Source organism: Rhinatrema bivittatum, chromosome 4 (genome assembly GCF_901001135.1).
Source record: "Rhinatrema bivittatum chromosome 4, aRhiBiv1.1, whole genome shotgun sequence".
Classification (NCBI taxonomy): domain Eukaryota; kingdom Metazoa; phylum Chordata; class Amphibia; order Gymnophiona; family Rhinatrematidae; genus Rhinatrema; species Rhinatrema bivittatum.
Window position 1 is genome coordinate 381,928,497 of NC_042618.1, and position 19,807 is coordinate 381,948,303.

Genomic DNA, 19,807 nt, shown 5'->3' on the forward strand with positions numbered 1-19,807 from the left:
TTTTAACTTGCATTATATAAGGGTTGGTATCGAAAAAATGTATGCTGTAAACATGAGTTTTTAACCATATAAATCTAACTGGTTAAAAATTTCCCCCTACTGACTGGCTAAATTTGTGCACACAAACATCGCTGCATGCACAGATTTAACCAAACATGAAAGGGCCCTGGTTGGGGCAAGCCTGGAACAGAGTTTTCAAATTTAGGGCTCTAATTTTTATTTTTTTATTCTTTATTTATTTTTATTGATTTCATATTTATGTTTTACACTTATAAACCATTTTGACCAAGTAATTGTAAAGGCCGTATATAAACACTTTTAAATAAATAAAATAAAAATATTTACTAAGCATTTTTTCCATAAACACACAATGGGAGAAAATCTTTAGTAAAGGGACCTTAGCTGGTTATCTTGATATTCAGCACTAACCAGCTAAACTTACTGGGGCAGATTTTTAAACGAGCGTGTACGGGGTACATTTGTGCGCACTACCCGGCACATGCAACGGGGTGCACACTTATGCACGCCAAGCCCTAGGGGAGCCCCAATGGCTTTCCCCGTTCCCTCCAAGGCCGCTCCGAAATTGGAGCGGCCTTGGAGGGAACTTTTCTTCCGCTCCCCCCCACCTTCCCCTCCCTTCCCCTATCTAACCCACCGCCCAGCCCTACCTAAATCCCCCCCACTTTGTTTTATTTTTTACGCCTGCCTCTGTCAGGTGTATCTTGCGTGCGCCGGCTGGCAGCCAACGCGCCATCCCCTGGCACAGCCGCTGTGCCAGAGGCCTCAGTCCTGCACCCGGACCGCCCTCAGATCAGCACCATGCCCACGACCCCCCGCCCCTTTTTCAAAGCCCTGGGACATTCGCACGTCCCGGGGTTTGCACTCGCCGCCGAGCCTATGCAAAATAGGCTCGGCGTACGCAGGGGCAGGTTTTCGGGGTTACGCCCATAACCCATATATTCAGAGACCCTTTTCAGGGTGCTCCCTGTTCCATGTGCAGGTCACTAGAGGCAGGCAGAGCTCCGGAGTCTCAATGTGTGGATGAGACGATGGTGCAAGGAAGAGGGATTCAGTTTTGTTAGAAACTGGGGAACCTTTTGGGGAAGGGGGAGTCTCTTCCGAAGGGATGGGCTCCACCTTAACCAGGGTGGAACCAGACTGCTGGCGCTAACCTTTAAAAAGTAGATAGAGCAGCTTTTAAACTAGAACAAAGGGGAAAGCCGACAGTCGCTCAGCAGCGCATGGTTCGGAGAAAGGTATCTTCAAAGGATACTAATGATGCATTAGAATTAGGGCATCCCGACAGTGAGATTCCAATAATTAGAAAAATAGTCCAAGTGCCTGTAACTAAAAACTCACCTGAGCTAAAAAATTCTAACTTATCCCTATCAATTAAAAAGCAGAATGAAAATACAAACAAAAAACAAACTTTGAAATGTTTGTATGCTAATGCCAGAAGTCTAAGAAGATGGGAGATTTCGAATGTATAGCAGTGAATGATGACATAGACTTAATTGGCATCTCAGAGACATGGTGGAAAGAGGATAACCAATGGGACAGTGCTATACCGGGGTACAAATTATATCGCAATGACAGAGAGGAGCACCCGGGAGGAGGTGTGGCGCTTTATGTCTGGGATGGCATAGAGTCCAACAGGATAAACATCCTGCATGAGACTAAATACAAAATTGAATCTTTATGGGTAGAAATCCCTTGTGTGTCGGGGAAGACTATAGTGATAGGGGTATACTAACGTCCACCTGGTCAAGATGGTGAGATGGACAGTGAAATGCTAAGAGAAATTAGGGAAGCTAACCAAATTGGTAGTGCAGTAATAATGGGAGACTTCAATTACCCCAATATTGACTGGGTAAATGTATCATCGGGACACGCTAGAGAGATAACGTTCCTGGATGGAATAAATGATAGATTTATGGAGCAATTGGTTCACGAACCAACGAGAGAGGGAGAAATTTTAGATCTAATTCTCAGTGGAGCACAGGTCTTGGTGAGAGAGGTAATGGTGGTAGGGCCGCTTGGCAATAGTGATCATAATATGATCAAATTTGATTTAATGACTGGAAGAGGAACAGTGTGCAAATCCAAGGCTCTCGTGCTAAACTTTCAAAAGGGAAACTTTGATAAAATGTGAAAAATTGTTAGAAAAAAACTGAAAGGAGCAGCTACAAAAGTAAAAAATGTCCAAGAGGCATGGTCATTGTTAAAAAAATACCATTCTAGAAGCACAGTCTAGATGTATTCCACACATTAAGGGGTAGATTTTAAAAGAGAGCGCGATCGCGTACTTTTGTTCGCGCAGCAGGCGCAAACAAAAGTACGCTGGATTTTATAAGATACGCGCATAGCCGGTGGCCTATGCAAAATAGGTGCACCGGCGCGCGAGGGCCCTGCTCGCGTAAATCCGGGCGGATTTACGCGAGCAGGGCATTTAAAATCCGCCCGTAAGAAAGGTGGAAAGAAGGCAAAACGATTACCGGCATGGTTAAAAGGGGAGGTGAAAGAAGCTATTTTAGCCAAAAGATCTTCATTCAAAAATTGGAAGAAGGATCCAACAGAAGAAAATAGGATAAAGAATAAACGTTGGCAAGTTAAATGTAAGACATTGATAAGACAGGCTAAGAGAGAATTTGAAAAGAAGTTGGCTGTAGAGGCAAAAACTCACAGTAAAAACTTTTTAAAATATATCCGAAGCAGAAAGCCTGTGAGGGAGTCAGTTGGACCGTTAGATGATCGAGGGGTTAAAGGGGCACTTAGAGAAGATGAGGCCATCGCGGAAAGATTAAATGATTTCTTTGCTTCGGTGTTTACTGAAGAGGATGTTGGGGAGGGGCCCATAATGGAGAAGGTTTTCATGGGTAATGATTGAGATGAACTGAATCAAATCACGGTGAACCTAGAAGATGTGGTAGGCCTGATTGACAAACTGAAGAGTAGTAAATCACCTGGACTGGATGGTATATACCCCAGAGTTCTGAAGGAACTAAAAAATGAAATTTCAGACCTATTAGTAAAAATTTGTAGCCTATCATTAAAATCATCCATTCTACCTGAAGACTGGAGGATAGCAAATGTAACCCAAATATTTAAAAAGGGCTCCAGGGGCGATCCGGGAAACTAAAGACTGGTTAGCCTGACTTCAGTGCCAGGAAAAAAAGTGTAAAGTGTTCTAAATATCTAAATCACAGAACATATAGAAAGACATGGTTTAATGGAACAAAGTCAGCATGGCTTTACCCAGGGCACGTCTTGCCTCACAAATCTGCTTTACTTTTTTGAAGGAGTTAATAAACACGTGGATAAAGGTGAACCGGTAGATGTAGTATACTTGGATTTTCAGAAGGCGTTTGACAAAGTTCCTCATGAGAGACTTCTAGGAAAAGTAAAAAGTCATGGGATAGGTGGCGATGTCCTTTCGTGGATTGCAAACTGGCTAAAAGACAGGAAACAGAGAGTAGGATTAAATGGACAATTTTCTCAGTGGAAGGGAGTGGACAGTGGAGTGCCTCAGGGATCTGTATTGGGACCCTTACTTTTCAATATATTTATAAATGATCTGGAAAGAAATACGTAAAAAGTATGGGATAGGTGGCGATGTCCTTTCGTGGATTGCAAACTGGCTAAAAGACAGGAAACAGAGAGTAGGATTAAATGGACAATTTTCTCAGTGGAAGGGAGTGGACAGTGGAGTGCCTCAGGGATCTGTATTGGGACCCTTACTTTTCAATATATTTATAAATGATCTGGAAAGAAATACGACGAGTGAGATAATCAAATTTGCAGATGACACAAAATTGTTCAGAGTAGTTAAATCACAAGCAGATTGTGATAAATTGCAGGAAGACCTTGTGAGACTGGAAAATTGGGCATCCAAATGGCAGATGAAATTTAATGTGGATAAGTGCAAGGTGATGCATATAGGGAAAAATAACCCATGCTATAATTACACAATGTTGGGTTCCATATTAGGTGCTACAACCCAAGAAAGAGATCTAGGCGTCATAGTGGATAACACATTGAAATCGTCGGTTCAGTGTGCTGCGGCAGTCAAAAAAGCAAACAGAATGTTGGGAATTATTAGAAAGGGAATGGTGAATAAACGGAAAATGTCATAATGCCTCTGTATCGCTCCATGGTGAGACCACACCTTGAATACTGTGTACAATTCTGGTCACCGGATCTCAAAAAAGATATAATTGTGATGGAGAAGGTACAGAGAAGGGCTACCAAAATGATAAGGGGAATGGAACAGCTCCCCTATGAGGAAAGACTAAAGAGGTTAGGACTTTTCAGCTTGGACGGCTGAGGGGGGATATGATAGAGGTGTTTAAAATTATGAGAGGTCTAGAACGGGTAGATGTGAATTGGTTATTTACTCTTTCAGATAGTAGAAAGACTAGGGGGCACTCCATGAAGTTAGCATGGGGCACATTTAAAACTAATCGGAGAAAGTTCTTTTTTACTCAACACACAATTAAACTCTGGAATTTGTTGCCAGAGGATGTAGTTAGTGCAGTTAGTATAGCGGTGTTTAAAAAAGGATTGGATAAGTTCTTGGAGGAGAAGACCATTACCTGCTATTAAGTTCACTTAGAGAATAGCCACTGCCATTAGCAATGGTAACATGGAATAGACTTAGTTTTGGGGTACTTGCCAGGTTCTTATGGCCTGGATTGGCCACTGTTGGAAACAGGATGTTGGGCTTGATGGACCCTTGGTCTGACCCAGTATGGCATTTTCTTATGTTCTTATGTTCTTACCCTTTGAAAATCTACCCCACTGTCGGGCCGATACAGTAAAGTGCGGCCGTGGTTACCCAGTTTTTAACCCGCTTTGGACGCATGTTTTGGATGCATAAGGCGTACCCACGATTCAGTATCGGCTTTTACGCGTCCTTACCGCTTGCCGAAAAGGACGCTTATCCGTTTCCGCCCGCTGCATGTATATGATGTGTTAATGATCGGATTAGCTATTCCCTCCGATACAGTAACGTGCGCCCAAATTATCGCCCTTTTAACCAGCATATTTACCGCGTCTTTAACCTGAATATTTACCGCCTACCCTGTACCTGGCGTTAGTGTGGTGTTCAGTCAGCTTCGTACCGGATAGCGCCATGGACAACATGTATATACTGGCTCTGGCGATATTTTTCATTCGGTTGAGAAGCAGAATGAGAAATTCTCGATTGAGAAATGCTCGAAATGCTCGGCAGATTGGAGAGGCGAACAGGGGAGCCCAGCAGCAAGGAGAACCCATCTGACTGGAGAACCCAGCAGCAAGAACAGAGAACCCAGCAGCAAGACCGGAGAAGGTATGTGTTCTGTTTCGGTTCAACTGTACCATCCATCTCTGGGAGTCTCTGAGGCTCCGGACATGGACGCTTCTACGGACGCCGGAGAGATGGGCGTCCGCTAGGCGTCCTGAGGCTCCGGGGTCCAGCGGAGACATGGACGCCTCTACGGACATCTCTTTGGACGCCTATAGGGACGCCTATACGGCGGTCTCTATGGATGCCTTTACGGACATCTCTACGGACGCCTATATGGATGCCTATATGGACCAGACAGGCAGAAGCAGAGGCCCCGTATAGGCAGCGGGACATTTCAGTCATGGACGTCCGGAAAGAGACAGGAACGTTCATGAACGGAAGCCGCGACCTGGACCTTCCCGCCTGTATCCGGCCTGTATCCCGCCTGTATCCGGGCGTCCATGATCGGAGGCCCCGCTGCCTTGAGCGCCCGGCTGGACGTCCAAGGTCGCGGCTTCCGTTCATGGACCTTTCCGGCCTGGCGTTCAAGGCAGCGGGGACTTTGGACGTCCAAGGTCGCGGCTTCCGTTCATGGACCTTCCCTCCTGTATCTGAGCGTCCATGATCGGAGGCACCGCTGCCTAGAGGGCCCGGCCGGACGTCCAAGGTCATGGCTTTTATGTCCGGTCGGGCGCTCAAAGCAGCGGGGTCTGAAGAAAAGAACCATCCACTTACCTGGTGGAATGACATTTCAAATGACATTTCAAATAACATTTGAAATGACAGGTACCAGCACACTCTGGATACTGTATAGGCGCTGCATACCACTCTATACAGTAAAATGGATTGCGAACGCCTACCGCTTCATTGACGCGCTTTGGACGCCGCTTGGATTTGCGTCTAATTTGAATACTGAATTGAGCAGCTTGTGAACCAAGATGTGCGCGCGGCAAAAGAGCGGGCGCCCGGCACTGCCGCACTTTTTCTTACGCGTCCTTACTGTATCGGCCTGGGTGTAACTCGAGCTACACAAATGACTGCACTAAATCTAACCACACAAAATTTTCATGGTTAGCTTTAGCCAGCTATTCAGCAAAATAAATATCTGGTTAGTTTTGGCTGAATATCTTGCTCAAGAAAACTGGATAAATGTATCCGGTTATCTTACTGCTCAGTCACCTACCTTCATCATATTTGCATTGTCCACTTTAGCCTCCTCCAGTTTAGGTTGTAGGCTCACTAGTTCTTTCTTCATCTCACCAACCTAAATCAACATTTCCTTTATTATTACACTGGAATAAAAGTTTGTATAAATCAAGTATAGATCCTACATGAAACCTGTACATCACATAGTAACATTCTCTAGAATCAAAATCAGTTAACAAACTGTAGATAATACTGTTTTATTGGACTAACTACATCTGTGATTAACTTTTCAGCTGGTTTGTTGACTCTTATTTTACAGACTTCAGTGGATTAACATGGTCACCACAATATTTAACATGCTACAAAAATTCTTCTGATTATGTATCTAAAATATCCCCTTGATTTTAAAACTATCAGAATTACAAAAATGTTCACAATTATACATCATAAAATTAAAGTAAAAAGCACATATAGCTACAGAAAAAATATGCTTTTCTAAACCTATTTTGTGCATTTTACTGGACAGGGAGAGAGTAAGAGCTCTCAGTATCACATAGGAAGGTCGATATTTAAAAGATTTATATATTCAAATTGGTTTTCAACTACATGGCTAAATTGCTTACCTATAACAGGTATACTCCGTGGATACCAGGATAAATCAGCCACACTCATACCTGGAAATTCTCTGAATTTGACCCAGAAAATCCAGGGGCTCGATATTTAATATCTGCATAAAAGTTGCTGGATAAGTTATATTTGCTCTATGGCAGGTCTAATTTATCCGGTTAGCCCGACCGAATAAAAGCAAATATCACTATTTATCCAGTTAATTTAACCAGATAAGAGCAAATATCATTACTTATAACTTAACTGAATAAGAGCAAATATTGCTACTTATTCAAGGGGTATGCACGTGGCTGGGTTCTGCATGCACCTCACACATTTTTTAAAGGGCCCGGCTACGCATATAGCCCTCGATATGCACATAAGTGCCGGGTTTGAAAATAAAGAGGTGGGCCCGGGGGGCAGGGTCTGGGTGGGGAAGGGTGGAGCAGGAGGCAGGCCTGGACAGAGCCATTAGACGCTGTCCCAGGGATGTGTGTGCTGGCAGCTGGCCAGCACGTGGAATTTACGCCTGCTCCTTAGAGCATGTAAGTTAAAAAAAAAAAAACTTTTGAAAAGTTAGGGAGGGTTTAGGGGTTTGGGAGGAGAGGGGAAAAGGTGGGAAGGCCAAGTACGCGCCACCGCGCGCATGTTATAAAATAGCCGTGTTCATGAATACCCACGAATTTTTAAAAAAATCTACACTTAACATGGGTAAAACCTATTGACAATTAAATGGCATTTATTATAGCAATTTTCAAAAGCCCACTTACATGGGTAAAGTGAATTTACACAGGTAAAACCCAGTTTTAAGTGTGCAAATCATTTTAAAAATTACCCCCTTTGGTTCCATTATGGTTTAACCATTTTATATGGAGGACATAACCTCTTTTTTCCTTTCAAACATCAAGTGACATCTGGATGAGAAGCTACAGAGATCCCTGTGACTCTTTATTTGTAATATGAAAATGCAGCTACTTGCACCTCTAATGAATTATGTGCTAATCTCTTTTTAAACCCTTTTGAAGAATAACTAAAATAGTAGAAATATCTGTATTTCTAGGCAAGATTTAGGGATGTGCAGAAGAAAAAAAATTCATTTCAGTTCATTTATTCATTTTGTTGGGACCCCAATTTGTTTCATTAGTTTCAAAGCAAAAAATAATTATTCATTTATTAGTTTGATTTGTTTTTCGCTTGCCATTAAAATCAATGGGGGAAGTATTGCAGCCTATTTTTGGCTGCAGAATTGGGGTTTTCTTATCATTTCAGATGAAACTTCTGGGGAACAATCATCAGAAGGGGAAAAGAGCTCCAAGATACTTAGACTGTGGCAAAGTGGCACCAAAGTGGCATAAATAGCCTAAGGCACCGTAAAAGGGCAAAGGGGTACCAGGAGTGCCAAGAGTGCTTTGACAGAGGTACAAAGCAGCAGCGAGAGTGTCAAAAACACCCCACAGCTTCAAAAGAGGGCACCGATAATAGTTGCATGAACCCTCGAAGTCAGCAAGAGAGAGGCAAAGTGGCATGACAAGTGGCATCAACATCCTACAGCACAATGAAGGGGGAACATAGCAAGCAGAAAGGGTGTCAGAAAAAACTCCAAGATGCCAATAAAGGGACAAAGCAGCATAAAGACTAGCATCAACACACTGAGGAACCATGATAGTGGCAAGAACACCACAAGGAGTAGAGTCGTCTGGTGTATGGCAGCAAGGCAGAATGGCAGAAAGTTGATAGGGGCAAGACAGGCAAGCACAGTGGAGGTAGTCAGGTCCCTGTGGTGTTGATAGGGGCAAGACAGGTAAGCACAGTGGAGGTAGTCAGGTCCCTGTGGTGTTGATAGGGGCATGACAGGCAGGCACAGTGGAGGTAGTCAGGTCCCTGTGGTGTAGATAGGGGCAAGACAGACTGGCACAGTGGAGGTAGACAGGTCCCTGTGGTATTGATAGGGGCAAGACAGACTGCCACAGTGGAGGTAGACAGGTCCCTGTGATATTGATAGGGGCAAGACAGGCTGGCACAGTGGAGGTAAACAGGCCCCTGTGGTGTTGATAGGGGCAAGACAGGGAGGCAGAGTAAATGAAGTCAGGTCCATGTGCTGATATATCTGGAGCATATGAGGCAGGTAGAGCAGCTGCAAGGCTTTAAAGTGCTTTTATTCAACTTGCCATTTACAGGGAAAATCTGGAAACCCAAGCAAAGGCATGTTTATTTTCAAAAACACTAGCTTTTCCATCAACTGTGGTGCCAGCCTTGAGCGATGAGTGCTCATGACATCCCCTGTCATTGAAAAGACACGTTCATTGGGCACACTGGTTGGTGGACAGGACAGATTTTGCTGAGCCATTTTGGCTAGGTGTGGCCAGACAGTGGACTTGTATGCTCAATATGCCAGCGCATCTTTCTCCATGTCCTCAGTGGGCTCTGTGGCAGAGTGCTGCTCCTGCTTGGGCTTGCACTACTCTCTGAAGTGCCTGCTGTTTCCTCCTCTGGTTCATGCCTCATCTGTCTCTGCCTATGGTGCTCCTGTTCACAGACCTTTTCTAACAGCATATTCTTCACAAATGTGAGACAATTGGACTGTAGGGCAAGTTTCCCTTTCACACGGGGATCACAGACTGTGGCGAGCATGTATGTGTGGTGTTTTGTTAAAGGTCTTAATCTCTCTTGCACCTGCTTCTGCAAAAAGTCCAGACAATGCAGCACCTCTGCTGTCATTCCCTCTTCCTGTTGAAAGCCCTCCAATTTTTCCTCCAGAATATTAACCATAGTGATGATGTCACCCAAGGTGGCACTTCTGGAACTCAGCTCCTCCGTGGCATCCTTGAAGGGCTTCAGGGTTTTTACCAGCTGACTTATGACTACCCAATCATGATGCCCTAGGGGACTATGCACACCTATCTCCATTTCCAGAAAAAGATCATGAAGGGGTGTCTGCTGCTCCACTAACCTCTGCAGCATCATATAGGTAGAATTCTACCGGGTGCCAATGTCTTGAATGAGACGCTTGTGAGGCATCCCCAAATCAGCCTGCTTTTCACGGAGAAGCTGCCCCGCCTTCACACTTCTGTGGAAGTACCCTGCTATGTTCCTGCACTTTTGTATTAACTCCTGCAGGTATTCATTGTGTTGGTGCAGAGTGCAGAGTGTGTGCAAAACATCGGATGTTCTGAAAGCCCCTTTCGGATATTGCCTTTACCATGTTTGCACCATTGTCTGTGACAAAGAACCCTGCTTGAGGATTCCTGGCTCTCTGGTGTAGCTGCCAGCCCTCCAGCATCTCTCTGATGCATGATAGAATAGTGGCCAAGGTATGGGCCTCGTCCATCAGGTAGGTGTGCAGTAAAGCCCACCTGCACCCTGATACTTGGTCACTGATAGAGCTGCTGCCTGCCCCTGACTCAGCCAGGTCCCACCAAGGTACTGTCAGGAAGAGGTAAGAGTGTGAAGCGTTCATGGTGGTCCAGATATCGCAGGTGAAATGCACACTACTCCCCTCTGCCTTAGCTAGCAGCACCTGGATGCGACTGCAACACTGGTTGTACAGGCTGGGGATGAACTTTCTGCTAAATGTGGTTCTGGGGGGGGGGGGGGACTTTGTAATTTGGAGCTAAGACCTGCAGCAAACGTCTGAAACCCATATTCTCCACTATCTGCAGGGGCTGGTCATCAAGGGCAATCATTTCCCCGATGCTCCTGGTTAGAACTTTTGAGGCTGCTGCCTCTTTCCCCGGGATAGCACTACCGAACACCACCATATTTCCTCCATGGTATGTTGTCGCTTCTGACGCATGGCAGGGGGCTGCTGGCCTGCCACCTGACTGCTGGAAGGGGCTGAGGGCGTGGGATGACCCTGCTCCTTTTCAACAACTTTATGCTGCCTGGAAAAAGGGGTCCCCTGACAGGTACTGCCACCACCCCCAGTTGTCAGTACTGTTGGATGTTGTTTCTGCAAATGATGCATCATTCCAGAATTGGTTAGATGGCCCGCTTGCTTGCCTCTGCTATTATCCCTGGCACAGTAATTACACTGAGCAAAATGCAGGTCCTCCCTCACTTTAAAGTGGCTCCAGATCACAGATTTCTTTCGTGATCCCTTCTCTATAGCCTTCGGGGTGGATGCTGGTACTGGAGTTGAAGTAGTGGGTGGACCCTGAGAAGCAATGCCAGGGGCATCAGTCACACTCTCTGTCTACGCTGACTGCTCTTCCTCACCATCATCACCAGTTTCCTCTCTCTCCTCCAGCACTGAAGTGGAGGCTAAGACAGAACTGACTAATCCTCCAAAACCTTCTTCAGCTATTATTTCTTCCATTTCTGATGAAGGAAATCCCAAACAAGATGATTCTTCATTGGAATCAGAAGCAAACTGGCTGCGCTACATCGTCAGCACTAACTAGAGAAGTACGCTATCGCACTGCTGCTTTTGGGTCTCGCTCTTTTGCTTTCTCCACTGCCCCAACTGCCTTGGATGGCTCAGCCTCCCCTTCCCTCACCTCCAAAACAACAGGGTCAGAAACAGGTGGTGGCAGTGCATCATCTTTAAATTTAAGTTTTTTCTGGCTGGAACTGCCTGCCTCTCCAGAGATTTTGGATTGGAACAAGTCCCTTTTTAACTTTAATGGGGGACTCCTTCTTGAAGTGCCACCTCCGCCAGTGAACACTACTGTACCAATATATGTGTAAGTGTGGAAAACTACACACAGACACACAGTGCAGTGTCTTGCTGTACACTACAACTGAGACTGCTCTATGTGCACAAAAACTAAAACTCCAGATAAAACTCTGGAAGCCTCAAGCCTGACTACTCCTGCTGTGAGTCTGCAAGCCAAATTCCTACAGTACTCATCTCTGTGCATTCACTGTGATGCTTTTAGTTGTATAATGCCCAGACAGCCAGAGAAAAAAAGAACTCTGTACTACGGCACCACTGCAACTCTCCCACTATCTCCCACCCACACCACCCAAACCCTGCCTGCAACCTACCCCCGGGTGGGGGGGGGGGGGGGGGGAGAGTAAGATCAGCAGCAAAATGCCACTGCTGGCAGCTTGTCACTCCTTTTCTCTCAGTGGGTGAGACACAGAGACAGTGCAGCACTGCATTAAAAAAAGCCTGGTTGCCTGGCACAGCAGCAAAAAAGGACAAAAAGCTTTTTCAGCAATTGAATAGGTCAGATTTGAGACACTCTGAGAGTGCTAAATCCAGAAAACAACCTTCTCAGATAGAACCTAAGAAGAAAGTGCACTGTGGAACACTTGCTCAAGGTAGAAAAAACACCAGGATCAGCATCACTAGGTCCACAGAGCAGCGATTGGCTGAATTAGAAAAATGCTTTGCTCTGATATGTTGGCATTCTGGTCTCCTTGCCAATCTGTCCGACCCACTCTATGACAGGGCTGTGAGGTCACTTATGACTCACAGGAAAGGGCTGGTTGCTATGGATACTCCCACATGACCTTCTCCTATTGCAAAAGAATGATAAAAAAGCACTGTGAACCAAATGAATGAAACTAATAGGATATGTTTCATTCGTGGGGGGGTCCCCATTCATTTCATGGACCCACGAATGAAACAAAAAGGGACCTATTCATTGCGGATGTCACATTCATTCTAAACGAATGCACATCCCTAGGAAACAATACAATCTGCTTTGAAAACACACCACACATGAATATATGCTAAAGAAATTTCTTTTAGCCTTCAGTAGGTTTGATATCACTGAGGGAGGATTCTCCCCAACTCACTTTTCAAGAACCCCCAACCCCCACATTCCCAAAAGCATTGTTAGAAATTTAATGGCACCCCTTCTACTCACCACCCCAAATGAACAATAGAATTTTTGGGGGTCTAGTGGTGCAACCCCCATGACACCCCTCCCTCCCATACCCCATTACCTCAAATTTCAGAAATATAGCAAGCAGAAGGGCCTGGTGCACCACCTAGCCCCATGCCCAGTTGGTGCCATTTTCCAATATGGTGCCAACATAACTGGGGCAAAGTTCAGGCACCAAAGGATACCTTTCTGATTCTATGGAACAAAAAGCTTTCCAACAATTCTGCTAGTAGCAAAAACAAATCTACAGTTAAGAAGGGAGAAGAGGGAAATTATCTTGATAGCCCTATACTGGCCTCATCAAATTTGGTTCCCTTGGTTGATCAGACTGGCAGAGCATGCATCAGTGAGATTATCAATAGCTCCAAACCTCAGTACCAAGGGATGGTCTTAAATCCCAATCTCCATTCTCTCATGCTAACAGCATGGATGTTGAAAACAACATAATCAAGCACCTACAACTACCATAAGGAATAAATGAAATTCTGCTGGCTTATAGAAAACCTTCCACAGGATGATCCTATAACATCAAATGGAAAGGATTCACTATGTGGTGCATTCATATAGAAGAACAACCTTTCAACTGTTCAACTCAGATAATACTTCAATACTTACTTCACCTTATAGATTCAGCACTAAAACAAAGTCCAACAGAGTTCATTTGTGCGCAATAGTAGCGTATCAGAATATGGTTGCCAGAACAATTTCACAACAACCATTAGTAGCTAGATTCATGAAAGGACTCTATAATCTTAAGCCATCACATAAAGAGCAAGCACCTCAATGGGACTTAAATATTGAATTGTTGCAATTGATAAAACTGTCATACGAGACAATGACTATGGTGGATATAAAGTTCCTGACATGGAAAACTTTATTTCTCATAGCAGTCACATCAGACAGAATTGCAGGCATTAGTAATCTATGCTCCTTATACCCAGATATTTCAAAATGCAGTACTCCTCAGAACCCACCCAAAATTTATTCTGAAAATAGAATCAGTTCCACCCAAATCAAGAAATAATACTGTCAACCATCAACCACATACGACAGTTGCTGAACAGGAATTTCATATCTTGGACTGCAGAAGAGTCCTCTTGTTCTAACTGGACAGAATTCATACACTCAGAAAGTCAACTCAGCTTTCCATATCCTATGATACAGCTAGGAAGGGTTCAATGGTCCAAAAACAAACATTATCAAGATGGCTCACACACTGTATCTCGCATTCTTATGCCACTATAAGGTTGGAAATTCCAAGCACAATTAGAGCATATCTAGGTCCAATAATAGCAGCATCAATGGCACATCAAAACTCTGCATTAATCCAAGATATCTGCAAGGTGGCCTCATAGTCAATTATATGTACTTTTACAAAATATTACTCTTAGATAAAGACTCATATAATGACAATTCATTCGGACAAGCGGTACTTAAAAACATTTTAAATGACTCAGATAAACTTCCCACAATGCTAAATACAGGTTGCATACATTTAGGCAATTTCAGCAATGGACGCTCATTTTCTGTAGCTGCTTGTTGGGCTTCTCACAAAGAAAGCAAAGTTGCTTACCTGTAGAAGATTGTTATGTTTGCATGTCATCTGCTTAACTCATGACCAGTATCACTCACCCTCAAGATGCCCCACAGCTTCCGGCAAAGCCTGCAAGCTGTCACGCTCCATTCTGTGGCAGGATGCCTTTGCCACGATGCTACTCCTTCTTCCTGTAGGTCCTCCCTAGGCATGTATGTGCATGGTGTGTGGTGGGAATCCAAACTGCTGGCGCCTCCTGATGATATCATGCGGCTGGGTATATAAGGCCCAGCTGCATACCCTAATCTTGCCTCAGCAACAAGTTGCCTGTTGTGACTTGTGCCTTCATTGCCTGTTGCCTCAGCGTTTATTCATCTTTGCCTGCCCAGCCTGTCTCATCTAGCCTTGCCCATCCTGCCTTGACCAGTCTGTCTCATCTAGTTTTGCTTTGCCCAGCTTGTGTCATCCAGCCTGTCTTGTCCAGCCTTGCCTTGATAGTCTCATCCGGTGTCTTGTCCTGTATCTTCATTCATCATTAGCCTGATCTGGTACTGACCATTGCTTTGGACCTGACCATTGCCTTGGATCTGACTGTGCTTGCTTGCCACCTGCCCTTACCATGGCCTGTCCCAGTATTTTCAGTCTGCTGCCTGCCCTGGCCCTGATGTGAACCTGGACTCTTGCTCACCCTACCATTCTAGGGACTCGCCTAAGTCCTGCCGGCTGTCAGAACCCAAGGACTCAACCTGCAGGGGAGGCAGCTGGTGTAGGTGAAGCTTCAGTCTATCCCTCTTCAGGGCACATTCGCCAGCTGTCAGTGTAGGCCTCATAGGCTTTTCTATGAGGTTGTGTCAACTACGCCACAGCACTAAAGGCTCACTCTCATGCCACTCATCACAGTTTACTGAGGCCATGAGCTTGGCAAACTTGTCCCAGCCTCCTCCATCTGTTAGGATTCATGGGTTTTGTGGATCCTTGGCCCGAGGTGGAGGTTGGTACTACCTGAGGGGAAGGCCCCACAGGTCCTCACTGTCGGGAGGCGAGGCCAGCTGCAGCGGGAACACGACTATAGTTCAGTAAAGTGAGAACGTCCTGCGTCACTGCCACGTGATCGCAGGTACCTGCACTGAGATATACTGTGAGGCACCCCAAGGAGCGGGACGGAGAGGCACAGTTTGAAGGAGTCACAGTACTTAGGCAGAACTGAAGATACGATGTACCAGAGAAGGAAGCTCCAAGGCAGAGGTGCACTGGCAGGCCCCGAGGAGTGGGGAGCGCGGAGACAGGATCTCTGAAGGAGTAATGCAGTGACTGTCCTGAGGGCGGGACAGTGCAGCAACAGAGTCTCTGGTGTGATGACGTAGGGGCTGCCCCGAGGAGCAGGAAGCCTGCTCCAGCACCACCTGCATGGCCTGCTACACTCATGCTACATCTGCCTCCTCTTCCGAGGTATGAGGGGGATCCCACAAAGTGTACAGGCTTTTTGAAATAATGCTGGATGCAGTTTGAATTGCAAGCACCCCTCTTCCCATCCGACCGAGTCAATGCTACCTATATCCTGTCTCTGTTGGGAGGTTCCACTTTAGCCCCTATGGGAGAGCCAATCCATTCCTAGGGAATCTGGGCAATTTCTTGCGAGAATTTCAGATGATATTTGATTAACCCGGCCGCACATCTTTCATGGTGATCGAGCTTCCCTAGATCCGACAAGGCTCCCGGTCTATAGGAGAATATGTGGTTCATTTCCACTCGCTGGCATCTAAGCTCCAAAGAGGCAATGACAGCCTAACTACTATCTTCAGTCTAAGGCTGTCCTAACACATCAAAGATGAGCTGGCTGGCCGAGACTTGCCCACTACCTTGAAGGGATTAATCAGCGTGGCAATCCACCTGGACATCAGATTCCAGAAACAGGCTTGGCTCATCGTCCCATTCATCTCACTCCCAGCTTTCAGCACCCAGAGGCTACCAGATCACCTCCTGAACTGGGGCCCTTGCAGAAGAATCCATGAAGGTGGACTGGCTCAATTTATCTCTTGTGCCACCCCTGGGTAATTCATGAACTGATGCCCAGCCAAGCTGGGAAACTCCAGAACCTAAGACTAGTGGGAGAGACCACTCTAGGTCAACCATTTTCCTCTCTGCAAATCCTTGTACCGATATGCCCTTCCTTCAGGGAATCCCAGGGGTCTACTTGAGCCTTCTTGATACTGGTGCTGGTGGAAATTTCATCTATGAATCTCTAGGACATCAGTACAGCATCCTTACCATCCCACTGGACACAGCACTCACAATCTCTTCGGTTCATGGAGAACCTGTCCTAGATGTGTCATGATGGCCACCACCCCACTCTCTATGCAGACAAGTCTCCTTCATGGAGAACAAATCAGCCTGTATGTGCTGTCCAAGGCAGTCAATGCCATTATCTTGGGCCTATCTTGGTACACGTTGCATCAACCCTGCATCAATTGGGAGCCATACAGGTCTTCCAATGGAGTTCCTATTGCCATGAACAATGCCTTTCTAAGGTCTTGCCCATTGTTCCCCTCACCCGAGTCGTTATCCTAGAGTTATCTAGCCTGCCACCTCTATATGTTAGAGTTATCTAATCTGCCACACACAATAATCCAGCACCCCCACCAGATGGTAACCCTCACTCCCTCTCGACTTCCCTCCAGCAAAATGTACGAGACCTTGGAGTCACAATCGATAACCAAATCAACCTAAAGAAATTCATCAACACAACTATAAAGGAGTGCTACTTCAAATTCCATGTCCTCAAAAAACTGAAACCACTCCTCCACTTCAACGACTTCGGTACTGTCCTCCAATCCACTATTTTTTCAAAAATTGATTACTGCAACTCCTTACTACTAGGCCTCCCCGCTTCAACCATCAAACCACTCCAAATGCTACAGAACGCTGCTGCAAGAATTCTAACAAACACCCGAAAAACAGACCATATTACCCCCATCCTCAAGGAACTCCACTGGCTTCCAATATCATTCCAAATCCTTTACAAGATTCTCACAATTATACACAAAACCCTTCATAATGATAACATTAACTGGCTTGACAATACCCTCCGCCTACATACGTCCAACCATCCCACTAGAACCGTATATAAAGGAACCCTACATACACCCCCTCCCTCAAGGCTACCCACCTCAGCTCCACAAAAGAGCGAACCCTCTCACTTGCAGGACCCACACTTTGGAACTCCATGCCGACTGATCTTCGGCTAGAGCCAAGTACACAGAAATTAAAAAAAAAACACCTCAAAACCTGGCTCTTTAAGCAAGCATTCCCCGAATAACACTACGCCCCCCATACCACCAAAAGTGCTATGCCCCCCTACTCCTCCCACCACCCCCTCCCACCAATTCACTCCCCACTCCACCCCCAAACCTTTGAAACTCACCTCAGGCACCCCCCCCTCCCGATATCGAACTTGTACAATTGTAGCAAACCCGAAACCTGTACTTCTGTAGCGAATTTGTATCAGTGTATCCATGAATTCTCTCCGCTTTGTGTATGTATTATTAATGCTCTGGCTCCCCACGATATGTATGTATTATTAATGCACTGTATGTATATCCTTTCTTAGTTGTCCATTCTCCCCCTACCCTTAAGGTAAACCCTCCCCCCTCCTAATGTTCTGCCCACTTCCAAGTTACAATACCTTACCCCTTTTAAAGTTACACCCTTTCCAAGTTCCGAGCACCCTGTTCTATGTATTATCTGTTAAGTTCCGTGTAAACCGGTATGATGTGCCTACGAAAACCGGTATGATGTGCCTACGAATACCGGTCTATAAAAGTGTTTAAATAAATAAATAAATAAAATTAATATGCAACCTATGCGGATGTCTTCAGCAAACAGCAGGTGGAGACCCTTCTACTACATCACTCCTACAACTGCCCCATTGACTTGGTTCCAGAGAAGGTGCCTCCCAGGGGTAGAGTTTACCCTCTCTCTGCACCAGAAATGGAGGCAATGTCAAAGTATATCACAGAGAACCTAGAAAAAGGGTTAATTCGTCCATCATCATTGCCCACTGGGTCTGGTTTCTTCTTCATTGGTAAAAAGGATGGCTAACTACGCCCTTGCATTGATTACTGTAGGCTCAATGCAATTACCAAAAAGAACAGATACCCTCTCCCACTGATTAAGGAACTCTTCGACCTCCTCAGAGGAGTGCAGATATTTGCAAAGCTTGACCTAAATGGGGTGTACAATCTGATTAATATATGAGAGGGCGATGAATGGAAGACCGCTTTTAATACCAGGGATAGGCACTATGAGTACCTTGTGATGCCCTTCGGTTTATGCAAAGGCCCTCCTGTGTTTCAGTTTATGGTCAATGAAATTTTCAGTGACTTTCTCTACTTTCATGTAGTGGTATATCTGGACAATATTCTTGTCTTTTCAAAAACCTTAAAAGAGCACTGAGATCATCTGAAGCAAGTCCTCTAGAGCCTCCAAGAACCCCTCCTTTATGCAAAATTAGAAAAATGTACCTTCAAGCAGGAGGAACTTACGTTTCTTGGTTATATCATTTCCCATTAAGGCCTACGGAGTGAATGCTTCCCATTAAGGTCACGAGTGAATGCTTCATTGAGGCAATTAAATGCCTGAATAGCACTGTCAGTCCAATTCTTGGTATCAGAACCCTTTTTAGTAACGGCTGTAAGTGGTGCGGCCAATGTAGAGTAGCCATGATTGAATTCTCTATAATAGTTCGCAAACCCAAGGAAGACTTTCTGGCCTACAGGCCAAAGCTACTCCAGGATGACTTTCAATTTCCCGCTGTGTCCAGGATGTAGAATCATGCCCCACATGTACTATGAATAAGAGCTCTCAAGCTCAAGCTTGGGGGCTGTTACAGCCACTGCCAGCCCTCAAGAAACCCTGGACCCATCTGACTATTGACTTTGTCACAGACCTTCCCAAGAGGCAACACCACTATATGGGGTAGTGGTGAATTGTTTTTTGAAGATGATCCATTTCATGCCCCTCCCTGGTCTTCCTTCTGTACCCGAGCTGGCTAATTTCTTTGTCCAACCTATCATCCATCAGCATTGGCTCCCACTGCAAGGAGTACAATTTATGGCCCACTTCTGGAAAAGCCTGTGCAAGAAATTTGGGATCACCTTGGACTTTACTTCTGACTTCATCTCCAGAACAATGGGGAAACAGAGTGGGTGAACCAGACTCTCAAAACATTCCTAAGAGCCTATGTAAACTAAGGACAAGATAACTGGGTATCCCTACTCCTGTGGGCGGAGTTCTGCCACAATAATCATGTGGGGAGCTGGGCTGAGTCTTCACCTTTCTATGTGGTATTCAGCCTCCATTCTTGTATGCCAATGCCTGTCTCGGTCTCAGTTATCTGTCCTGCAGCCAACATGATGGGTCAAG

The 19,807-nt window shown here is 45.4% G+C and overlaps 1 protein-coding gene across 1 annotated transcript in view; it reads right to left on the bottom strand.

Annotated features, from left to right (window-relative positions):
* The window catches only part of DNAH12 (dynein axonemal heavy chain 12), a 1,160,754-nt gene that overhangs the window by 295,475 nt on the left and 845,472 nt on the right, over positions 1–19,807 (bottom strand). The window contains 1 exon segment of the mRNA XM_029600929.1: positions 6,450–6,530. Within this exon segment, the coding sequence (XP_029456789.1) occupies positions 6,450–6,530 (81 nt within the window).